This window comes from Ovis aries, chromosome 1, assembly GCF_016772045.2.
Source record: "Ovis aries strain OAR_USU_Benz2616 breed Rambouillet chromosome 1, ARS-UI_Ramb_v3.0, whole genome shotgun sequence".
Taxonomy (NCBI): Eukaryota; Metazoa; Chordata; class Mammalia; order Artiodactyla; family Bovidae; genus Ovis; species Ovis aries.
The window spans coordinates 63,991,500-64,011,849 of record NC_056054.1 but is presented as its reverse complement, the minus strand read 5'-3'; the positions used below and the strand labels follow the sequence as shown (position 1 = coordinate 64,011,849).

At 39.3% G+C, this 20,350-nt stretch overlaps 2 protein-coding genes across 7 annotated transcripts in view; one reads left to right on the top strand and one right to left on the bottom strand.

Annotated features, from left to right (window-relative positions):
• Window positions 1–2,849, bottom strand: part of HS2ST1 (heparan sulfate 2-O-sulfotransferase 1) — a 191,959-nt gene extending 189,110 nt beyond the window's left edge. For 3 of the 5 annotated variants that reach the window (XM_060411449.1, XM_060411451.1, XM_042250707.2), the window contains exon 1: window positions 2,338–2,414. Coding sequence is in view for 2 of the 5 variants with exons in the window: in XM_012175327.5 (XP_012030717.1) it covers window positions 2,338–2,461 (124 nt within the window). In the remaining 3 variants the exon portion in view is untranslated. Of the gene's footprint in view, window positions 1–2,337 lie in introns of all 5 variants that reach the window. The other 2 variants (XM_012175327.5, XM_004002165.6) reach the window with 1 other exon arrangement.
• Window positions 2,850–3,388: 539 nt separating this feature from the next.
• Window positions 3,389–20,350, top strand: part of SELENOF (selenoprotein F) — a 35,879-nt gene continuing 18,917 nt past the window's right edge. For both annotated transcript variants that reach the window (XM_004002164.6, XM_015092083.4), the window contains exons 1-2: window positions 3,389–3,500; window positions 9,710–9,877. In XM_004002164.6, coding sequence (XP_004002213.2) covers window positions 3,426–3,500; window positions 9,710–9,877 — 243 coding nt within the window. In that variant the 5' untranslated portion in view covers window positions 3,389–3,425. The remainder of the gene's footprint in view (window positions 3,501–9,709; window positions 9,878–20,350) is intronic.

Below are 20,350 nucleotides of genomic sequence, written 5' to 3'. Positions count from 1 at the left end.
GAAGATTACTGACATCTGCTTTAATACAGGCCGTTTCATAAGACTTTTTTTAAGTCAAAAGACTGCTGATGTGAAGCTATACATTTTATTTGTCATAATTTTACATCTGGAAAAGAAGATGGCAACCACTCCAGTACTCTTGCTTGGAGCATTCCATGGACAGAAGAGTGTGGCAGGTTTACAGTCCACGGGGTCTCAAAGAGTCAAATATGACTTAGCAACTATCACTCACTCAATTCCACATCTCTATTATTAGCTCCTTCTAGCTTTTTGTACATTGGAGAAGGAAATGGCAACCCACTCCAGTATTCTTGCCTGGAGAATCCCAGGGACAGAGGAGCCTACTCGGCTGCCGTCTATGGGGTCACACAGAGTTGGACACGACTGAAGAGACTTAGCAGCACCAGCAGCTTTTTGTACGAGACTCCTTTTCAAGAATTATTTCATTTATTCCATATTTACTATTTCTAACAAAATGTAAGAGTTTCTTTCTTGTAAAAAGTCTTAAAGAAACATGTTATCTACCGAGCCACTACCTCTGGCTTCCTACATTTTAAAAATCATTCAGGTTGTGCCTACAGAAAACAATTTAAATTATTATGGGAAAAAATGTTAGACAAGGAAGGAAAATTAAAATTTGAAGTTATCCCAGCCACCATAATATGTATAAGAAATTCAAAGAGCAATACAACAAAGAATAAATATAAATTTTAATTTAATATAACTTTCAACTTTCTTGAGGAGGAGTCTTTTCTTTCTGTAAAGCTGGATCATTAACCAGACTAGAATATGACCATGAATGCTGCTAATCGGGTACAAACAAAAAGAGTATACTGGCCAACCTTGAAAATTTAAAGTGAATATTTTTCCATCGTATACTATACATATTAATAAAATCATAGAAAATAAATTTGATATCTGTTCAAAATTATACAGGGCAAGTTTTACCTTAGAGTTGAAGAGTGGAATTGTCCCTATCTTCAAATTTATTTGCACTTGTTAATTTATTTGATGTTCTTTGATAAACTGCACTTTAAAATTGTCTCCAGTGCTTTTTTCAAAGTATCAAAATTGCAAATGGCTAGCTACTATTTGTAATATTACACTTATTTTCTGATAGATTTTTCCAAAACATTAATCATCACAGCAGCATACGTTACTTCTGAGTCTAAATTATAAAGCTTCTATTTTATCCTTTGCATTTCAAAACTTATTTTAAATGATGCGGCAGTTAAAGTGTATAAAATACACTTACTAAACATTATTTTCCATATCCAAATTACAGCCTCTTGGGCTGATTTTTAAGCGCCATGTACATTTTAAAATCAAAATGTATTGCTGACATTCTTTTAACACTCCCTCCCCATTCACTCTTCCCAAATGCCACAGTTCCTTACTGCTCTGAAAGTACTTGTCTGTGCATTCGTCTGGTCTTTCACAACAGCACACTCCAACATTTTGTACTTCAGATCACCCCCCAATTAAAGTAACATCTTTTAACTCTTTAAGGTACTTAGCCATACGGTAAACTTGCTGCACTCTTCCTCTCGTTAACTTTAAATTTCATTATAGCAATTCCCCCTCAACGTTTCCTCCCCTTCTAAATTCACTACACCAACATTGCCGCGAAGCAACATGCACATACAACTCCTTTCTTAAGCTCAAAATACCAGTTTAGCGCCACTAAAAAAGAATTTAAATGCCTGGTTACCTCGTTTCAGAACCTCTTGCGAGCTTTTTATTTGCTTTTCTGTCCTACCTGGACAGTCTATTTCTCTCGTCAGTTGCGCGGTCCCTTGCTGCCCCCAGCACGAGTGCAACTCACTACAATGTATTTCTTTTACACACCATCATTCCAGTATCTCCCCTCCATTTCAGCCCATCTGTCCCTTCGCGAACCTCCCCATTCCCAAAAGATTCAGTATCCAGGTGCCCACATCTCAAATTAGAAAACCCCCTGCCTGACACTGCTGGAGCTTTCCGTTTGACTTCCAAGAGAACAGGCAAGCCTGACCGTTACGGTCTCCTCCAACTGTCGGTACTGACTCCCCAACGAATTCGATATTCTCTTGCTTTCTCCCCGTGAAATGCCTAGTTCAGGGTATCCCTTTGGCTCGGGAAAGTCCAACCTTGCAACCTCTGCCCCTTGACCTCGTGAGCCCAGCATACCACCCAAGCTTAATTCACACCAAATGAATTCGGCTTGTGTTCTCTTTCAGCCTCCAGCCTCCAAGCCAGATATCAGGTTAGATAAACGCCCACTTGCTTGGCTTGCAGTGCCTCCCCAGCCTGGCCCCTTCCACACACCACTCAGCCCGGAGTGACCCGGCTCCTCACCTAGCTTCGACCGGGACTCCTCCAGTTTCTGGATCTGGTTCTCCAAGAAGAGCATCGCCACCGCGAAGGCCACCACCGCCAGCAGCTGCAACTTGGGCGGCATCATAATCCTGAGGAGCCCCATGAAACCCGCTGCTCGGGATCAAGACATACCGCGGGGGGCGGGGATCGGGGCCCCGGGGGCGAGGGAGACCCCGGGAGGAGCCCACGGAGCCGGGAGAAAGGCAAGAAGAGCGCGACAGCGAGAGAACCACTGCAGCGACCCCCCTTCTCGCGTCCCCAGTCCCCCGCCCCCAGGCGCCAGCAGCAACACCGCCGGTGCCCGCTTCTCCTCGACCGACTCCACGGCCGACTCCCTCCAAAAGCCCGTGCAGCAAACACAGAGCGAAGCAGCTGCCGGGCTCTCGCCTCCTTTTACTGCCTCAGTCCCCGACCCCCGCGCCCGCCTGCCTAACCGCCTCCTTCTCTTCCTTCCTTCCCTCCCTCCTTCGCTCGCGGACGCGCGCTTCTCCGCCAGCGCTGCGGCTGCGGCTGCGCCGCCCTCGGCCCCGCCCCTTACCCATCCCTCTCCGCCTCCACGCGCACGCCTCCACGTACGCTGCTCGGCAACCAGAGGCTCCGCCCTCTACTCCCTTTCGGTTGAGCTTATTGGGCCGAAGAACTCCAGCGCTTCGCTCTTGGTGCGTGTCACGGTTGGTTTCCTTTGCCGTAGGTGTCAACCAAATCGGCACTCGATTGGGTAAACTTGGAGAAGGAGGCAGGCCGAAACTGGCGAAGGCGGGGCTTCTTGACTGCTTAAGGAAATGTCGTGAATGAAAAGAAGGAGCCCGGGAAGCACAGATTTGAGGAGTTTAGGGAGATGCCTGATGTGAGTTAGCGAAAGGACCCAGTGACTTCATATTTACATCAAGTGTAAAGTTTTTGCTCACCTTTAAGCTTACATATGCCCGTAGTTAATGCCCGTCTCCTCAGAATAAGAGGCTTGATGGCAGCGGCCTTTAGCTGCCTGTTTTGGATCAGGCACTGGAGTAGACGCCCCTAGCAGAGGGGTCTTCTCGGCAGCCGGAGACCTACGGAAGGTGGCGGAGATGGCGGGCCGGCCGGATGGATGGCTTGGCCCGGCGTTTGGGCTGCGACTGCTGCTGGCGACCGTGCTTCAAACGGTGAGTGGAGGTCACCTCTGCTGCAGCCCCAGGGCGAGCGACAGGGATTGCGCTAAGGAAGACGGAATATTCGGTCGCTTTTGGGAAACACAGCTGAAACGGGTGGGCTCCCCCAGCGGTTGCTGCTGCTGGCGTGCGACGTGGCTTTATTCCGCGTTTGAAGATTATCTTTCCCCACCCTGGGTTTCTAGCAGTTCCTTCTTCTGACCTGAGACTTTCTTGAATACAGTCTGTAAGACACACCGTAAAAGCGAGGGGTGAGGGGCGGGAAAGGCACTAAGTTTTGCAAAGAAATGAAGATTGTTTTTAAATTAGCAGAAATGCAAGGAACTGTCGTCTTTATGACAAAGCTTCCTTTCAAGTCTTAGAGGAAAGCCCTCAAGTCTTTGGTCCAGGGTACACTTCCTTTTTACTTCTTTTTGTCATTTGTTTGTGGTCCCTGTAAGTCACTCTTAGTCTTTTACCTCTGTTCTCTGGCACTCACAGGCCGCTGGGTACACCTCAGTATCATTTGTGGTTTTTAAACAACTCTGTTGCAATAAAAGGAACTACGCCATACTAAAACATAATTTATTCTTGAAATTGATTTTCTAAAATGATAGCTTTCATCTCGCTTAAAATCGATCGTTGTCTAACCAAGTTTTTTTTTTTTTTCGTTTTTATCCATTAACAGAAGAGATACCTTCTTTATATTTGAATGGGAAGAGGCTAGTTTCGACTTATTTTCCTATTCACTCACAAACGACTTATTATAAGTTTTTAGTTCGTTCAACTGTGAATAATAAAACTTTTTAATAGGCATCATACTTGGAGTTTTTACAAGTGTCTTTTATCAGCCTAATTTTTCAAGTGTTCTCTGTATTGAGTCTGCTGAGTATTCTCCTAGAAATCTGGTTTGATTAATTTATTCAAGGTTTGGAGGATTGAGGGTCTATACGGAAGGCCTCCGCAAACACCTGGGCTTTTCTTTCATTAAGGAGTTTAAAGATCTTGCCTGTTTACTTTTACAGCCTTACATAAAAGGTGGATTCTTCTCATTAACTTTATAATACTTCATTATTCAGTCATTTGGTGCCTTAGAAATTATTGGAAGACCCCTATCTAAACTTTGTACTCAAGAATTTTTTGTCAGTCTTAGATAATTTGTATTCACCACCATGAAAAGATAGAGTAACATTTCAAGTTGACTTCTTCCGATCTCATTAGCTCTTTAACTGTTTGATTATCTGTGGCTGTGTAAGCACCCCCTATAGTGGCTTAAAATAATGATTTCTCATGATTCTATGTGTCTGTTGAGCAGTTTCTGTTGTTGATTTCTTTTGGTCTCATTTATACCTTCGCTGGTGCCTTTCGCGTCTGTGTACAATGTGGGAAACCTGGGTTCAATCCCTGGGTCATGGGTTGGGAAGATTGCCTGGAGAAGAAAATAGCAACCCACTCCAGTACTCTTGCCTAGAAAATCCCATGGATGGAGGAGCCTGGTGCAGGCTACTGTCCATGGAGTCGCAAAGAGTCAGACACGACTGAGGGACTTTACTTTCTTTTCTTTTATAAGGTAAGGATAATACCTCCTCTTTCATAGGAGGATAAGATTAAATGAAATAATGATGTGAAGTGTTTAGCAACACTTTACAAAGTATCTGGTGCCTTGTAAGAGCTTGTCATTATGGCTTGTCATAATGTTTCTGATACTTGTTTTCTTGGGGCTAGTCTGTAAACCCATGTATTTACTTTTATCTCAGATTTGAGTCTTTTCAGAATTACTATGTGAGAACCCTGTGAGTTTTCTGAGTAAAGAGACAACTAATCATGTGAATGTGTAAGTGTAGTAAAATGTATAGCAATACCAGACTTTTGCCCAAAGGGGTAATGTTGCATTATAGTTATTACAACTTCTCCACCAACAACCCTCATGTTTTTAAAGAACTCAATAACACCAGAAAAATAAATGAATAACGCATAGTCTCTCAGCCTGTCAATCCTACTTAAAATTGGAGAAAGTTGTAAACTGTTAAGTAGTTACCCAGTCAGGGTTATCCCACCCTGTCCTTAAAATCCATGTCTTTCTTACAAGAGTGGCTAATTATTATAAAATTTAGGGGAATTCCCTGGTCATCCAGGCCTCCGTGCTTTCACTGCCAAGGGCGCTGTTCAGTCCTTGGTTGGAGAACTAAGATTCCATAAGCACTGTGGCAGAGCCAAAAATAGTAATAATAACAGTAAAACAAAAAATAAAATGTAATATTTGACCTTACTGTGTACGTTTAAATGCTATTCAGTTAGTTTTATGTAATAAAAAGATGGGTGGGTGTAATTTGTAGTTGAACTCTCCTCTATTATTTAGCCTTTTGTCATAAAGTGCTTTAAAATATGTTCTGATGTTCTTATTTGAGTCAAAGCCTCAAGTCTGGAAAAAATGAATTATGGTAGAAAAAAAGATTCATTCATGAAATTAACGATACCTTCTATCTCCCCTACACTTACCTCTAACCCATGTCTATTATAATGATTTAAATATAGAGTGTTTTTGTTTTCACAGTGGAAGGAATAATTCTAACATTTATTAAGTACTCACTGTGTACTGGACAGGATACTACATGCTTTCAGTACTTTTTCTCCTTTAATCCTCCAAACTCTGTGCAGTGAAGTGAAGTCGCTGAGTCGTATCCGACTCTTTGCAACCCTGTAGATTGTAGCCCACCGGGCTCCTCCATCCATGGGATTCTTCAGGCAAGAATACTGGAGTGGGTTGCCATTTCCTTCTCCAGGGGATCTTCCCGACCCAGGAATCGAACCCACATCTCCCGCATTGCAGGCAGGCACTTTAACCTCTGAGCTGCCAGGGAAGCCAAACTCTGGGAAGTGAAGTAAGTGGTAATTAATCCTGTTCAGGAGTAAGGTTGCTCTGAGTTGGTATTTGAATCAGGATGTCATCAGACTCAAGTACGTTTCGCATGTTCACTCTACCTGTCAGTAGGTGCTCAGTCAATGCCAGAATAAAACCAAGGATTACGATCCCATGAGTTTTCATTAGAGATGCTTGTTTTGTAAAACATGCTTTGGTAACAGTTTCTTACATTTGTTTAGCAGTTCACTGTTTCAAAATGATTCCGCTTTTATTGCCTGTTTTAGTTACCATGGCTACAAAACAGATCACCTGTTCATTTTAACCCAGATTCTTTGGGTTAGCAATTCAGACAGGCACGACAGCGTGACTGTGTTCCACCGTGTCTCAGACCTCAGCCTGAGACTAAAGAGTAAAGTATGAAGGCTTTTTACTCACACATCTAGTAGTTGGTGCTCTTTGTCAGCTGGAGGCCTCAGCTGTTCTCTGCATGGGCCTCTCCACATTCTCTCTATAGTTTAGGCTATCTTACAGCATGGTGGCTAAAAGGTGAGTATTTTAGAGAAACAGAGACGCAGCACCTGCAAGCCCTAATCAAGCAGAGATGGCTTCCTTTTTTATGGCCTACCTTCAGAAATCACATAATTATCACTTCTTGACACCATGTTTGTCAGAATAGTCACAAGCCCCTGCCAGTCACATTTGGGATGATGTATATATTTTGGTGTGGCCATCTTTGGAGAAATAGAAATTAACCTGTGAAATAGATCAAGCAGATCACTTTACAAGTAAAGAAACTATTCAAAGTATTAGTATAGGAGCAAGGGTCTTAGGTCCCTCTGGCTAGACTGGTACACTTGATCTATTTTGATACATTATGATATATACTGTCCCCTATTACTTACATAAGGTAAAGGATGTTTGTATAAGGTATCAAATTAGGATGTTGACTTAATGTAAGGCCAGTGGGATGATTAGCATTTTGGAGGAGTATGCCAGCAGTAGTTAAAGTTTTTTTACAATGAGATATGCCATTTGGTTTTATCAACTTGTTTAGTTAGCTGGTGGGCCAAATCCAGCAATCCTTGTTTTTGTAAGTGAAGTTTTATTGGAACACAGACATACATTCATTTATTACTGTGACTGATTTTGTGCTACAGTAGCTGAGTTGAGTAGTTCCAACAGAAACTATATAGCCACCCAAGTGAAAGTGAAGTTGCTCAGTCATGTCCCACTCTTTGTGACCGCGTGGACTATAGCCCACCAGGCTCCTCTGGCCGTGGAATTCTCCAGGCAGGAATACTGGAGTGGGTTGCCATTTCCTTCTCCAATAGCCACCCAAGCCTAACACAATTACTATGGGACCCTTTACATAAAATTTGCAGACTCTTTGTCTAGGAGATCAATGCGTTACAGTCAATCTGAAATTCCCCCTATTTGAGTCTGTGGTTTTGACCAATTCATCTGCTTAAAACATCTGAGAACTAGCATGTGCCTGCATGCTAAGTCGCTTTAGTCATGTCTGACTCTTTGCAACATTATGGACCGTAGCTTACCAGACTCCTCTGTCCATGGTATTCTCCAGGCAAGAATACCGGAGTGTGTTGCCATGCCGTCCTCCAGGGGATCTTTGACGCTGGGATCAAACTCCCATCTCTTAAGTCTCCTACATTGGCAGGCAAATTCTTTACCGCTAGTGCCACCTGGAAAGCCAAGTGCTGGAAATACAAAGAAATAACTTAATGCTTGCCCTTAAGAGAGTTCACAGTATTATTGGGGAATCAAACAATCATAGGTTTACAGTGTCATGAGTGTGCTGTTTTATAGCTATGCATAAATTTCTTAGAAAAGATAGTGGCTAAAGATTGAAATCTGCTTTTTCTCAGAGAAGGCTTCCTAAGAAAACTGATACTGATCAAGTACTTGGATTAAGTAGAATTTAACAAGGTGGAAAGGTATAAAAGAGCCTAGCAAAAAAAAAATGTGAGCAAATAAATGTATGTCTGAGTAAGGGTTTTGTATTTTTAGGTACTATAGGAATCCATTATAGCTGAAAAGTAGAATGGGATTGGAGGTGTAATGAGAAGTAGGACTAGCTGACCATTTAAGCCACCGAGGCAGGAAAAGATTCGAGAGTTCTTTGAGAGACTTGAGGCTTGAGAGCTCTTTGAATTGTCAAAACTTAATTGATCGGTTCTCAGTTCAGTTCAGTCACTCAGTCATGTCCAACTCTTTGCGACCCCATGAACCGCAGCACACCAGGCCTCCCTGTCCATCATCAACTCCCGGAGTTCACCCAAACCCATGTCCATCAAGTCAGTGATGCTATCCAGCCATCTCATCCTCTGTTGTCCCCTCCTCTGGCCCTCAATCTTCCCTAGCATCAGGGTCTTTTCCAATGAGTCAACTCTTCATATCAGGTGACCAAAGTATTGGAGTTTCAGCTTCAACATCAGTCCTTCCAGAACACCCAGGGCTGATTTCCCTTAGGATGGACTGGTTGGATCTCCTTGCAGTCCAAGGGACTCTCAAGAGTCTTCTCCAACACCACAGTTCAAAAGCATCAATTCTTCGGTGCTCAGCTTTCTTCACAGTCCAACTCTCACAACCATACATGACCACAGGAAAAACCATAGCCTTGACTAGATGGACCTTTATTGACAAAGTAATGTCTCTGCTTTTTTTGGTTCTAAGAATGGTGAAGAATGTGCAGTCTAGGTTGACTGACCTGGACAAGTGGGTAGTCAGGGAAAATGGGACCATTTTGCTAAGATATTCTGAATATGAATACATTGGAAGGAATAGATTTTTAAAAGATGTTTCACTGTTGGAGAATTTGAATTTGCAGTGTCTATATATCTAAATGAGAAGATGTTGGAAGCTTGACACTTAAGAAGAAAGACGAGAGTTTTTAATAAATGGATATTTGAAGCCATGGAAAAGACATAGTTCTCCATGGAAAATATGCAAAGAGAGAACTAAAAATAGAAATGGGGAACACTTAGGAGATGCATAGCAGAAGGAGGAGAGGGCAAGCAGATCCTAAGTTCTTGAAATGAAAATTCATTTTTCTGCAAGATATATCTATATGTATATCACAAAGAAATAATATATGATCTTTTTTGTGAATCCATGTTTAAGCCAAGCTGCAATATGACAAGTTTTTAAGAAAAAAAAAAAATGGGAGATGGGAAGAACCAAAGACTCATAAGGTTATAGAGTTTAAAAATAATTTAACAATTGTCTCCAAATGAGGCGTTCAGTAAGTCTCTAGTATGTGTGTTAGATTTTGACAACTCTAGCTTGTTCTTTTTGGAAGCTTTGTAACGTAAAAATGAATTTCCCCCTTATTTTTTGTTTTCAGGTCTCTGCATTGGGAGCAGAGTTTTCCTCAGAGTCTTGCAGAGAGTTAGGTTTCTCCAGCAACTTGCTCTGCAGCTCCTGTGATTTGCTTGGACAGTTCAACCTTCTGCAGCTGGATCCTGACTGTAGAGGGTGCTGTCAGGAAGAAGCACAATTTGAAACTAAAAAGGTACTGCTTTCTAGTATCTCTCTTCCATAAGATGATTTAGTTGAGATGAGGTAAAATGTTAAATTGCTTAATGAACCTAACTACAAAGAAGTCATTAGCTTCTACATTTTGTAGTTTTAGAAACTCAACTGATTTCTTGCTTGGGGCATTAGATCAGTCAAAGCAAATGAGGTGGAAAAGTATGGTTGTAGACCAACAGACCATCCTACCGTGGCTGTGCTGTCCAGTCTTCCTTCCTTTTGGCCACATGAAGCCAAAGAATAATTAACTAGATGTTTTTATTCAGTCACAATAAGAACCCAGTCTTACAATGAAATTTGAGATGAAAGTAAAGCACCTATTACGTGCACATAATTGTCAACAGTAAGTTGTATGGTTAACTAAAGAATACGGTCTATTAATTTGCACACCTGTTACTAATATTTCCTGATACCTACTCTCACCTTTAACACCTAAAGACAACCAAGACTAGGTATCCAGTAAAATCTGCTATGGTTTTACCCACTATTCAAATTAACAGTAAACTTGCTCAATTTTTAAATCTTTTCCTTAGACCTGTAGATTAATTTAAAAATTATCATGAAAAGGTCACTTATATCATCCAAATCAAGCTGAATTAACGAAGTCCCTGTGTTTGAGAAAAAATGTCAACATCTCTTTGCTTTGTTTCCTTTTAATATTCTTTCAGTTTTACTTATTGAATCCTGTTTGAGGCACTATGGTTTGTAAAGCTTTCAAATAGTATCTTCTCATTATTAGATAGTAAAGGTGTATTTCTAACAATGAGTACAGTTTTATAGGTTTGTAAGAAAAACAAGCAGACACGCTTTAATGTCAGTGTTCAACCGAAAGTTAAGCTTGATTTCTCAGCTAAAAACCTGAAGTTCCTGTGTCCCAGATGTGGCTTCCATGTCTACAGTGGCTTTCATTTTCTTGGTTCACATATACCCATAATATATTTTAATGTTTAGAAGATTCCCATATATAAAAGTTAGTCTTTATTGCAAGTAAGTAAAATCTAAACAGATTTTTAAAACTTGATTTTAAATAGACTTAAGACATAGGACCTAATTAGTAGGCTCCTTCCTTGTTTTCTGTTCTGTGTCTTCAGTGATACATTCACATGAGACAAGTGGCTACAGTGTGACTCATCCTCTCATCTTTAAGCTGTTATTCTATGGTCTGTACAGCCACTCAGCCAACAATAATTATTTCCTGAGACACCAAACTGAGATGGGTTGAACAACAAGGGGTGTTTTAAAAGAAATCTTTATCGCACACCCCCTTTGTAATCAAGGGTAAGCTAAGAAAGTCCAGCCTTTGACTGATATCAAATATGCCTAAACTATAAACTAAGTGCATATAAAAGCTGTTTTTACTTAATTGTCCTTTCTCAGTAATTCTTCTCACAAATTTTGTGAGTTTGTTTGTTGTTTTTTGTTTTAAGCCACACCGTGCCACATACAAAATTTTAGTTCCTCAGCCAGAGATCAAACCCATGCCCCCTGTAAGGGAAGTGCAAAATCTTAATCACTGAACTGCCAGGGAAGTCCCTGTGATATAATTTTAGTAGAACCAAACTTCAGTCACACACTTCTCAAATTAATCATATTCCTGTTCAGTTTTCATTATTAATTGAGCTGTGTTTGATATCTTGACATTTTGCAGCAGTTACAGCTCAGCATTATCCGTGGGGAAATAGGCCACTGTTTAATACATGCCTAACTAATCACACAAACTGAAATGTTTATTATATATAAGTGCAAGTGAGCCTGTATCCTAATATACCTTTTATACTGTACTTGCTTTTTCTCAACTCCTTGCCTGTAATCTATAAGATGTACTCTCATTAAGTATTTGCTAGGACAGTGTTTCACAAAATCAGTGAATGATTTTCTTTAAGAGGCCTGGTGAAACCAAAACACTTAAAATAGTAGTATAAATATAAAAGTATGGCAGGTCAGGCAAGCCTCCATGTAGATATAAACCATATTCTTATATAAAAGTGGTATGCTTAATTTAATCTGTGCAGTACTGCTCTCTGGATTATTGGTACATAATCATAGGTAGTCATGTATGGATGTGAGAATTAGACTATAAAGAAAGCTGAGTGCCAAAGAATTAATGCTTTTGAACTGTGGTGTTGGAGAAGACTCTTGAGAGTCCCTTGGACTGCAAGGAGATCCAACCAGTCCATCCTAAAGGAAATCAGTCCTGATATTCATTGGAAGGACTGATGCTGAAGCTGAAACTCCCAGTACTTTGGCCACCTGATGCGAAGAACTGACCCATTTGAAAAGACCCTGATGCTGGGAAAGATTGAAGGTGGGAGAAGGGGATGACAGAGGATGAGATGGTTAGATGGCGTCACTGACTCAATGGACATGAGTTTGAGTAAACTCTAGGAGTTGGTGATGGACAGGGAGGCCTGGCATGCTGCTATCCATGGGGTCGCAAAGAGTTGGACACAACTGAGTGACTATACTGAGCTGAACTGAATCATAGGTAACAATATACGCAATAGCTTTTCTGTCTCATTCAACTCTGGCTTAAGGCTTAATTTTGAAATTATAGTTTAATTTAGTTCTACTTTAACAAAAGTAGAAATATGCAATATGTAGACTAGTTTGTCTATATAAGTCATGTCTGACTCTTGAGACCCCATTGACTGTAGCCCACCAGGCTCCTCTGTCCAAGAGGTTTCCTAGGCAAGGTTGCTGAAGTGGGTTGCTGTTTCCTTTTCCAGGAGATATTCTAGATTTGGGGATTGAATTTGCATTATAGACTAGTACCTTATGTCAAAAATATTAGAAATAATTAAACATGGCTGTGTGTAAATCATTGGGAATATAAATTTTGTAGAAGAGGAAATTTGTAGTTTATTTGCAAGACTGTCTTGGCAGTTTATAATAAATAAATGTTACCTGAATACTCATTTTGGTTCTGTCTTAGTTGCGTGCTTTATAGGTCTGTTCAGGGATAAAGCTAATCATTTTTCAAATGCATACACTCAGTCAAGCTAAATTTAGCCTTTGATAGGCAAAAACATAAAATTTGCTTTTAAAAAATGTATTCCCAATAAATGCAGAAAATAGCTTCTAAATGCCTTATTCTGCAAGTAGATATTCCTATATATTGTTTGTGTTTGGTCTTGTTTCTCCCTCACTTTTGATCGTAAAGGACCTAGGTAAACATCACAAATATGACTAGAACAAGATTTTTTGGTTAGCTCGTTTACTACTGTTTTAACTACTTTTGCTCATAACTGTGTACTTAAGTACGATTTATAAACACTCATAAGGATATTGACTGAATTATTAAGAGCATGCTAATTTGTTGTTGTTTAGTCACTAAGTCATATTCAACTCTTTTGCAATCCCATGGACTGTAGCCCGTCAGGCCCCTCTGTCCACAAGATTTCCCAGGCAAGAAGACTGGAGAGGGTTGCCATTTTTCTTCTCCAGGGATCGAACCCCTGTCTCCTGCATTGGCAGGTGGATTCTTTACCGCTGAGCCACCAGGAAAGCCTGTATACTAATTTGTAACTTGAAGTAAAAAAACGGTAAACTAATGAAAGAAAAATGTTTAAATCTTGGTGCTGTTAACATTTACTAAGTAGTGTAAGTGACTTCTGCTTTTAGTACATAGAATCTTAATGGAATGGAAGGAACTGTTTACTACTGACTGACTCTTTGCTTGTGGTGGAAAACATACAACTGCCAGTTCTTGCTTGTTGTATTTTACAACTTTTCCCACAAGAAAAGGACTAATTCTTCTCCTGTTACGTTTTTGAAGTATTTTAGACAAGGGTTGTTACTAGCTCAGGTTGGGTCACTAACCAGTTATTAGCCAGGATTATGGAATAATGTAAGAACTGCCACAGAATCTGCCACAGTAGCCATGTGAGAAGTTACACCAGGGAGCAGATGGATGAGGTGCTCTTAGGTAAAGAACAGACTGGTTTTTCCCCTCAATTACTAGAGTAAACCACTTCTACTTAAGCTGTTTTAAAGATTTAGCTCAAGTGTCCCCTTTGCTGGGAAGTCTTACCCAATTTCTCCTCTTTAGCCACCACCATTGCCACTTCCAAGTTACATTAAGCTACACCTAGGTCTTCCCTCAAAGCTCTGTCAATAAAGAATTTGCCTGCAGTGCAGGAGACCTTGTTTCGATTCCTGGGTCAGGAAGATCCCCTGGAGAAGGAAATGGCAACCCACTCCAGTATTCTTGCCTGGAGAATCCCATGGACAGAGGAGCCTGGCGGGCTACAGTCCATGGAGTTGCAAGAGACAGACATGACTTAGCAACTAAACCACCAACCACCACTGCATTTCCAAAGCACTTAACCATGCCTGTGATTTGCAGTTAACTCCATTATATTGTATCTGATGTCTGACTTTCTTTCTCCCAGTGTTTTATGCTTTTTGAAGTTCAGTACTATTTTTTTTATGTTTCTGAATCCTCAGCCTTTAGCTTACAATATTTCATAACTTTTCACCCTTGAATAAGGCTCTTTTTACTAAGAAATAATACATGAAATTCTGTAGCCAACTTTAGAGTAATTTAGAAGTCAGCTTAAACAGCATTATTCAAAACAGTCGCAAATTTTAAGCTTTAGCCTATCAGAAGCTGAATGCTACTGATGTGTAAAGCATAGAAGGATGAAATGGAGGTTAAGCTAACTGTGTGAAATTGTAGTCACTAAAGAGATTTCACCGTTGCTTAAAATAGATTCACTTTCGTAGTGTGTGTAGCATCAAATCTATGAACTGATTTCTTCAAAGGAAACAAATTCAACAGGTTATTCTAATATAAAAACACTGTTCAGACAGTTTTCTTTTTTTTTTAAACTGTTTAGCAACAGTTCAAATTGAGTGTAAGAAATCAGTAATTAATAATAGCTTCAGACATTCATTAAGTTCTTATTATATGAAGGTGCTCTTCAAAGCCTTTATATGAAGTAACTTAATATAATCCTTACAACAACTCAATGAGGTAAGTATCATTATCATCTCCATTTCATAGCTAGGTTTGAGACAAGGAGATCTTGCCTAAAGTCATACAGTTAACAAGTGACAATAAACATGTATGTCATATATTTGTGTAAGAAAAGTTTAAAAGTTTCTTTTGTGCAGTTATTCAGTTAAACTGAAAATAGTTTAAATTTATTTTTTATATTTTCTATATGGGGCATTTCATCTGCCTTTAATACGAAAAATAAATGTGGTCAGTTTTCTTAGTTATTTACAAATCAGAATCAGCTTCTGTCTAAGCATGTTAAAACATTCTGTCACATTTACAGATTGTAATATTTATAGGGAAAATAAACCCTTAAGATAATCATAATCAATTTCCAGGCTGTCTTATAACTGCATTTCTTTTAGACATACCTACTTTAGAGTCAAAATAAACTTTGTTTATATACTAAATATTACTTCATACTGTAGGCTCTGAGAATGAGACAAAATAAGATATTTTGCCAAAATAAGACAATAGTCACTGTCCTAGAGGACTCGAAGAAATAGACTTAGAAATTGGACTGCTGGAATGCGTTTGGCAGGATATTCTGTTGGGATAAAACATAATATCCAATAATGTAACTGCTAAAAAAAAATTAGAAATTAAAAATCAGGAGGAGGAGGGGAATCAATAAATTTCTTAAAATTGGCATAATCAAGAACTATAAATACAACCATGTTAATCACTATGGAAGTGACCAACAGAAGAACTAAAAACAGTAAGAATTCACAGAGATAAGTTCTGTAAACAAATGGTATAAAAGCACCACAGAAGAAAGGATATAACCATTTGCCAGGTCGGGTAAACATTACCCCTTGCTTATGTAGAAGCTGATGCTTACGATAAGTTGGAAAGTGATTAGGAGAAGGTCATCTCTGGCAGAAGGAAAAGTATTTGAAAAGGAACAGAGTCATCATGAGAGAGATGGCCATCTAAGATGAATCAGAGAGCTTATTATGAAGAGAGAGAACAATAGGTGCGTAAGTAGGGCCTGTGTGTCTTGATAAGAAGTTTGAACTCTACCCTATAGGCAGTTGATGACAGTTAAGGACTATAAACAGTAAATTGACATCAGATTTGTGTTTTAATAACTTTTGTTGGTGTTGTGAATGATAGTTGACAGAGCAGAAAGGAGTACTATTGGCAGAGAAAGAACTTAGGATGCCAGCTTCCAAAGGAAAGGTGCAGGAAGGAGCTTAAGCTAACACACTGTAGTAAAAATGGAGAAGGGACAGATCTGAAATAGATTTAGGCAATAAATACAGGATTTATTGACTAACTGGATTGAAATGTGGAAGGGAAGAGTGAGGAGACTTTCCAGTGTTTTTAATCTCAGAAACTGCTAACCTCAACACAAGGCTACGAAAGAATTCCATCGAGCTATGGTTTTTCCAGTGGTCATGTATGGATGTGAGAGTTGGACTGTGAAGAAAGCTGAGCGCCGAAGAATTGATGCTTTTGAACTGTGGTGTTGGAGAAGACTCTTGAGAGCCCCTTGGACTGCAAGGAGATCCAACCAGTCCATTCTGAAGGAGATCAGCCCTGGGATTTCTTTGGAAGGAATGACGCTAAAGCTGAAACTCCAGTACTTGGGCCTCCTCATGTGAAGAGTTGACTCATTTGAAAAGACTGATGCTGGGAGGGATTGGAGGCAGGAGGAGAAGGGGACGACAGAGGATGAGATGGCTGGATGGCATCACTGACTCGATGGACGTGAGTCTGAGTGAACTCCGGGTGTTGGTGATGGACAGGGATACCTGGCATGCTGTGATTCATGGGGTCGCAAAGAGTCGGACACGACTCAGCAACTGAACTGAACAAGGTAGCCCCTAAAGGCAATGATGGTGGATGGGAAAAGAGACAGTGACAGAGGATAATTTTTAGTAAAGTATACATCCCTTAGTTGCAAACTGCCTTTTCAGTTTTCTTTTTGGAGATAGATGTGTTAAGTTGTACTGTAGCAGGCCATGAATTTTATCTCGCTACCATAATAAGTTCTAAAATAGATAGTATACTCTTCAGAGAGTAAGCAAAAAGTAAAAATGTGTAGACTGGCCTAGTTTCTTTTGTTCTAATTTCACATTGTTGCTCTTCATTTTTGTATACTGTTTAACTTTTGAATTATTGCAGCTGTTTTGGTATCTGTTTTTAAAGTGAAAATACATTAGGTGATTAATTTTAATAGAAATCATTTCATTTGAGCTGCTCTTATTTTTTATTTCATATAATTGTAATCTTTCTTGCACATGATAATAATTGCCTCCTTTTTTATGACAGTGGTGTTCACTGTTGGATGGTAATGGAAACACACAAAGAATTGAATTTTCTTTTGAAAAGCAGCTTTTCCTGCTTTATCTTTAATATGAAAAATAAGTGTAGTTAATTTTTTTTTTAGATATTTACACATCAGGATCTGCTTCTAAGCATGTTAAAACATTCTGTCACATTTGCAGATTATAATATTTAAAAGGGAAATAAATCCTTAAAGTAATTGATAATCTACCTCCAGGCTGTCTTAGAGCCACATTTCCTAGACATAACTACCTCAGAGTCATTTTGGCACATTTATGTTCATTTTTTGAGACTCTTGAATGTATATTGAACTGTTTTTAACAGGATCTCAATCTCAGATTTTCAGATTAACAGAAATATAGGTTATACTTTGCAAACAGGAGCAAAAATTAATTTTTTATTATTATTGAATTTTTTTATACATAACATTGATTTTTTTTAATTGAGTACTTACACTAAATTGTTTGCCATTTTCTTTATTTATACATATTACCAAGGAGCTAGTTGGTTTTGTTTTTAAAACTGTTTACCTTTAAGATATTCAAGCTTAGGGTCATTTTTACCATTCTCTGGATATTTTGGCCTCAGGAAATATAGTGGCATTGTGTCATTATTCTTTACATTGTGTGATATTCCCTAGGTATTAGAATTGAATATATTGTTCCCAAACTATACCCTGAATTATTCATACTTATAGCTGAAGTGTGCAAGGGAATGTGTGTGCTCTGTATCTGTGAATATATTTGCTTCTAGGTGGAAATCTGATCGTTACAGTCTCAACTTCTTGGTGATGAAATCCTCCTTGTTTTAGGTGTATATGCAAATTTTGTTTCTTAATCACAATATTGAAAGAAGCCTTGTTCTTTTCCTCAGATTTCATAGTTAGAATGGTCTAATTTAGATTGTGGTGATGTCAGAGAAACTTTTTTTTTTTTGTACATTTTCGTTGAGCTTTTTAGTGGAACAGTGATTGTATCTTTATGAAAAGACTCCCTCGGCATACTCTTTATTTTCTTCAGAGCCTAATTTAAGGTAGATGTTACCTAGCTTGTTTTTAACTTAGGGGAAGCTTCCTTAGACACAGTCATTGTTTTATATTTTTGCAGAGTTTGGTAGAAAGCACCTAAAAATGAATAGTTTGATCTCAGGCAAATGATTTTAGAGCATTATATTTACCAGGTTGGTTTGATAAAATTGTAAAACCCAACTTATTTCCCTAATCCTTTGTATTCGTTCATTGTTCCTATACAAGAATGCCATCAGTCAGAGTGTGTATGAAAGTGTTAATAAATATACCGTTTGCCTTATACACTTAAGGTAACTTAAACTGATATCTTGACAAAAGCTTATATAAGATCACAAATATTTAGTACTCTAGTTATTTGCTCATGTGTAGTTGTAGCTTTTTGTTTCTAGCATTACAGGCACTTTAAAAAATATTAGAAAATATAGGAATGACTTTGATAAATAATGAATTAAAATTCATAACATCAGCAGATCCCTAGACATAGTTTTAGTTGTAAACATTTTCTCTGAGAATTAACTGACTAAATTTTGCTTTAAAAAAAAAATAACTTCTGCTTAATATATTTTTCCTCTCCAGATGTATGTGAAATGAGTAAAGTTGACTTTAAGAAACAACATTTGTGTTTACTAGGTTGCTTCAGTCATGTCTGACTGTGTGTGACCCTATGGACTGTAGCCCACCAGGCTCCTCTGTCCATGGGATTCTCCAGACAAGAATACTGGAGTGGGTTGCAGTGCCCTTCTCTAGGGGATCTTCCTGACCCAAGGATTGAACTCACATCTCTTTCATCTCCTGCATTGGCAGGGAGGTTCTTTACCACTAGTGATGTAATTAAGAGTGGGTCGCATATACTTAGATGTTATCATTATAGTTTTTTCATTTAAGATCTCTAAATATTATAATACTTAGATTTCATCATTTTATAGCCATGCTTCCTTATTTTTAAACTCCTCTTCAGAAGAGACTTCCCTGGTGGCTCAAGACAGTAAAGGATCTGCCACCTGCAATGCGGGAGACTTGGGTTCCATCCCTGGGTCAAGAAGATCCCCTGGAAAAGGGAGTGGCAACCTACTGCTAGTATTCTTGCCTGGGGAATCCACATGGATAGAGGAGCCTGGTGGGCTACAGTCTCTGGGGTCACAAAGAGGTGGACAGGACTGAGCAACTAACACTTTCACTTATACTTTCTTTCAGGGCTTCACAAGACCAATGAAATAGTTGCTGCTCAGATCTGAATTCTGTTTAGCAGTCAAAGCTTTTCCTTTGGCTAACCTAACATTAAGTCATTTTCATCAGTGCTACTTTCAGTTTTTTTCTAAAGTTCTGCTTTAAATAAAAGAGGATTTCAAAAATAAAAATGTATGGCCGCCAATGATTCTTCCAACCAACATAGATAGCATATTAAATAGTAGAGACATTACTTTGTCAACAAAGGTCCATGTAATCAAGGCTATGGTTTTTCCAGTAGTCATGTATGGATGTGAGAGTTGGACTATAAAGAAAGCTGAGTGCCAAAGAATTGATGCTTTTGAACTGAGGTGTTGGAGAAGACTCTTGAGAGTCCCTTGGACTGCAAGGAGATCCAACCAGTCCATTCTGAAGGAGATCAGCCCTGGGATTTCTTTGGAAGGACTGATGCTAAAGCTGAAATTTCAATACTTTGGCCACCTGTTGCAAAGAGTTGACTCATTGGAAAAGACCCTGATGCTGGGAGGGATTGGGTGCAGGAGGAGAAGGAGACGACAGAGGATGAGATGGCTGGATGGCATCACTGACTCAATGGACATGAGTTTGAGTGAACTCCGGGAGTTGGTGATGGACAGGGAGGCCTGGTGTGCTGCGATTCATGGGGTTGCATAGTCGGACACGACTGAGCAACTGAACTGAACTGAATTTTAGGTTTTATTTCTTAAGTTTAAAGCATTTATAGGCTTAGGTTTTGTTTTGGTTACATAAGTCACTCATGTCCTAGAACTACCTCTGTGTGATAGCCTCCTTGTTTAATTTAACAATACCATGCTGTATGAAAATTTGGTAGTCTGACTTATTTTTAATAACTTGTTTCTCACTGTAATGTTTCTTCAGAGCCATTGATACCATCACCAACAAAAGTATTTATTTAGTGTTGAGAAGTA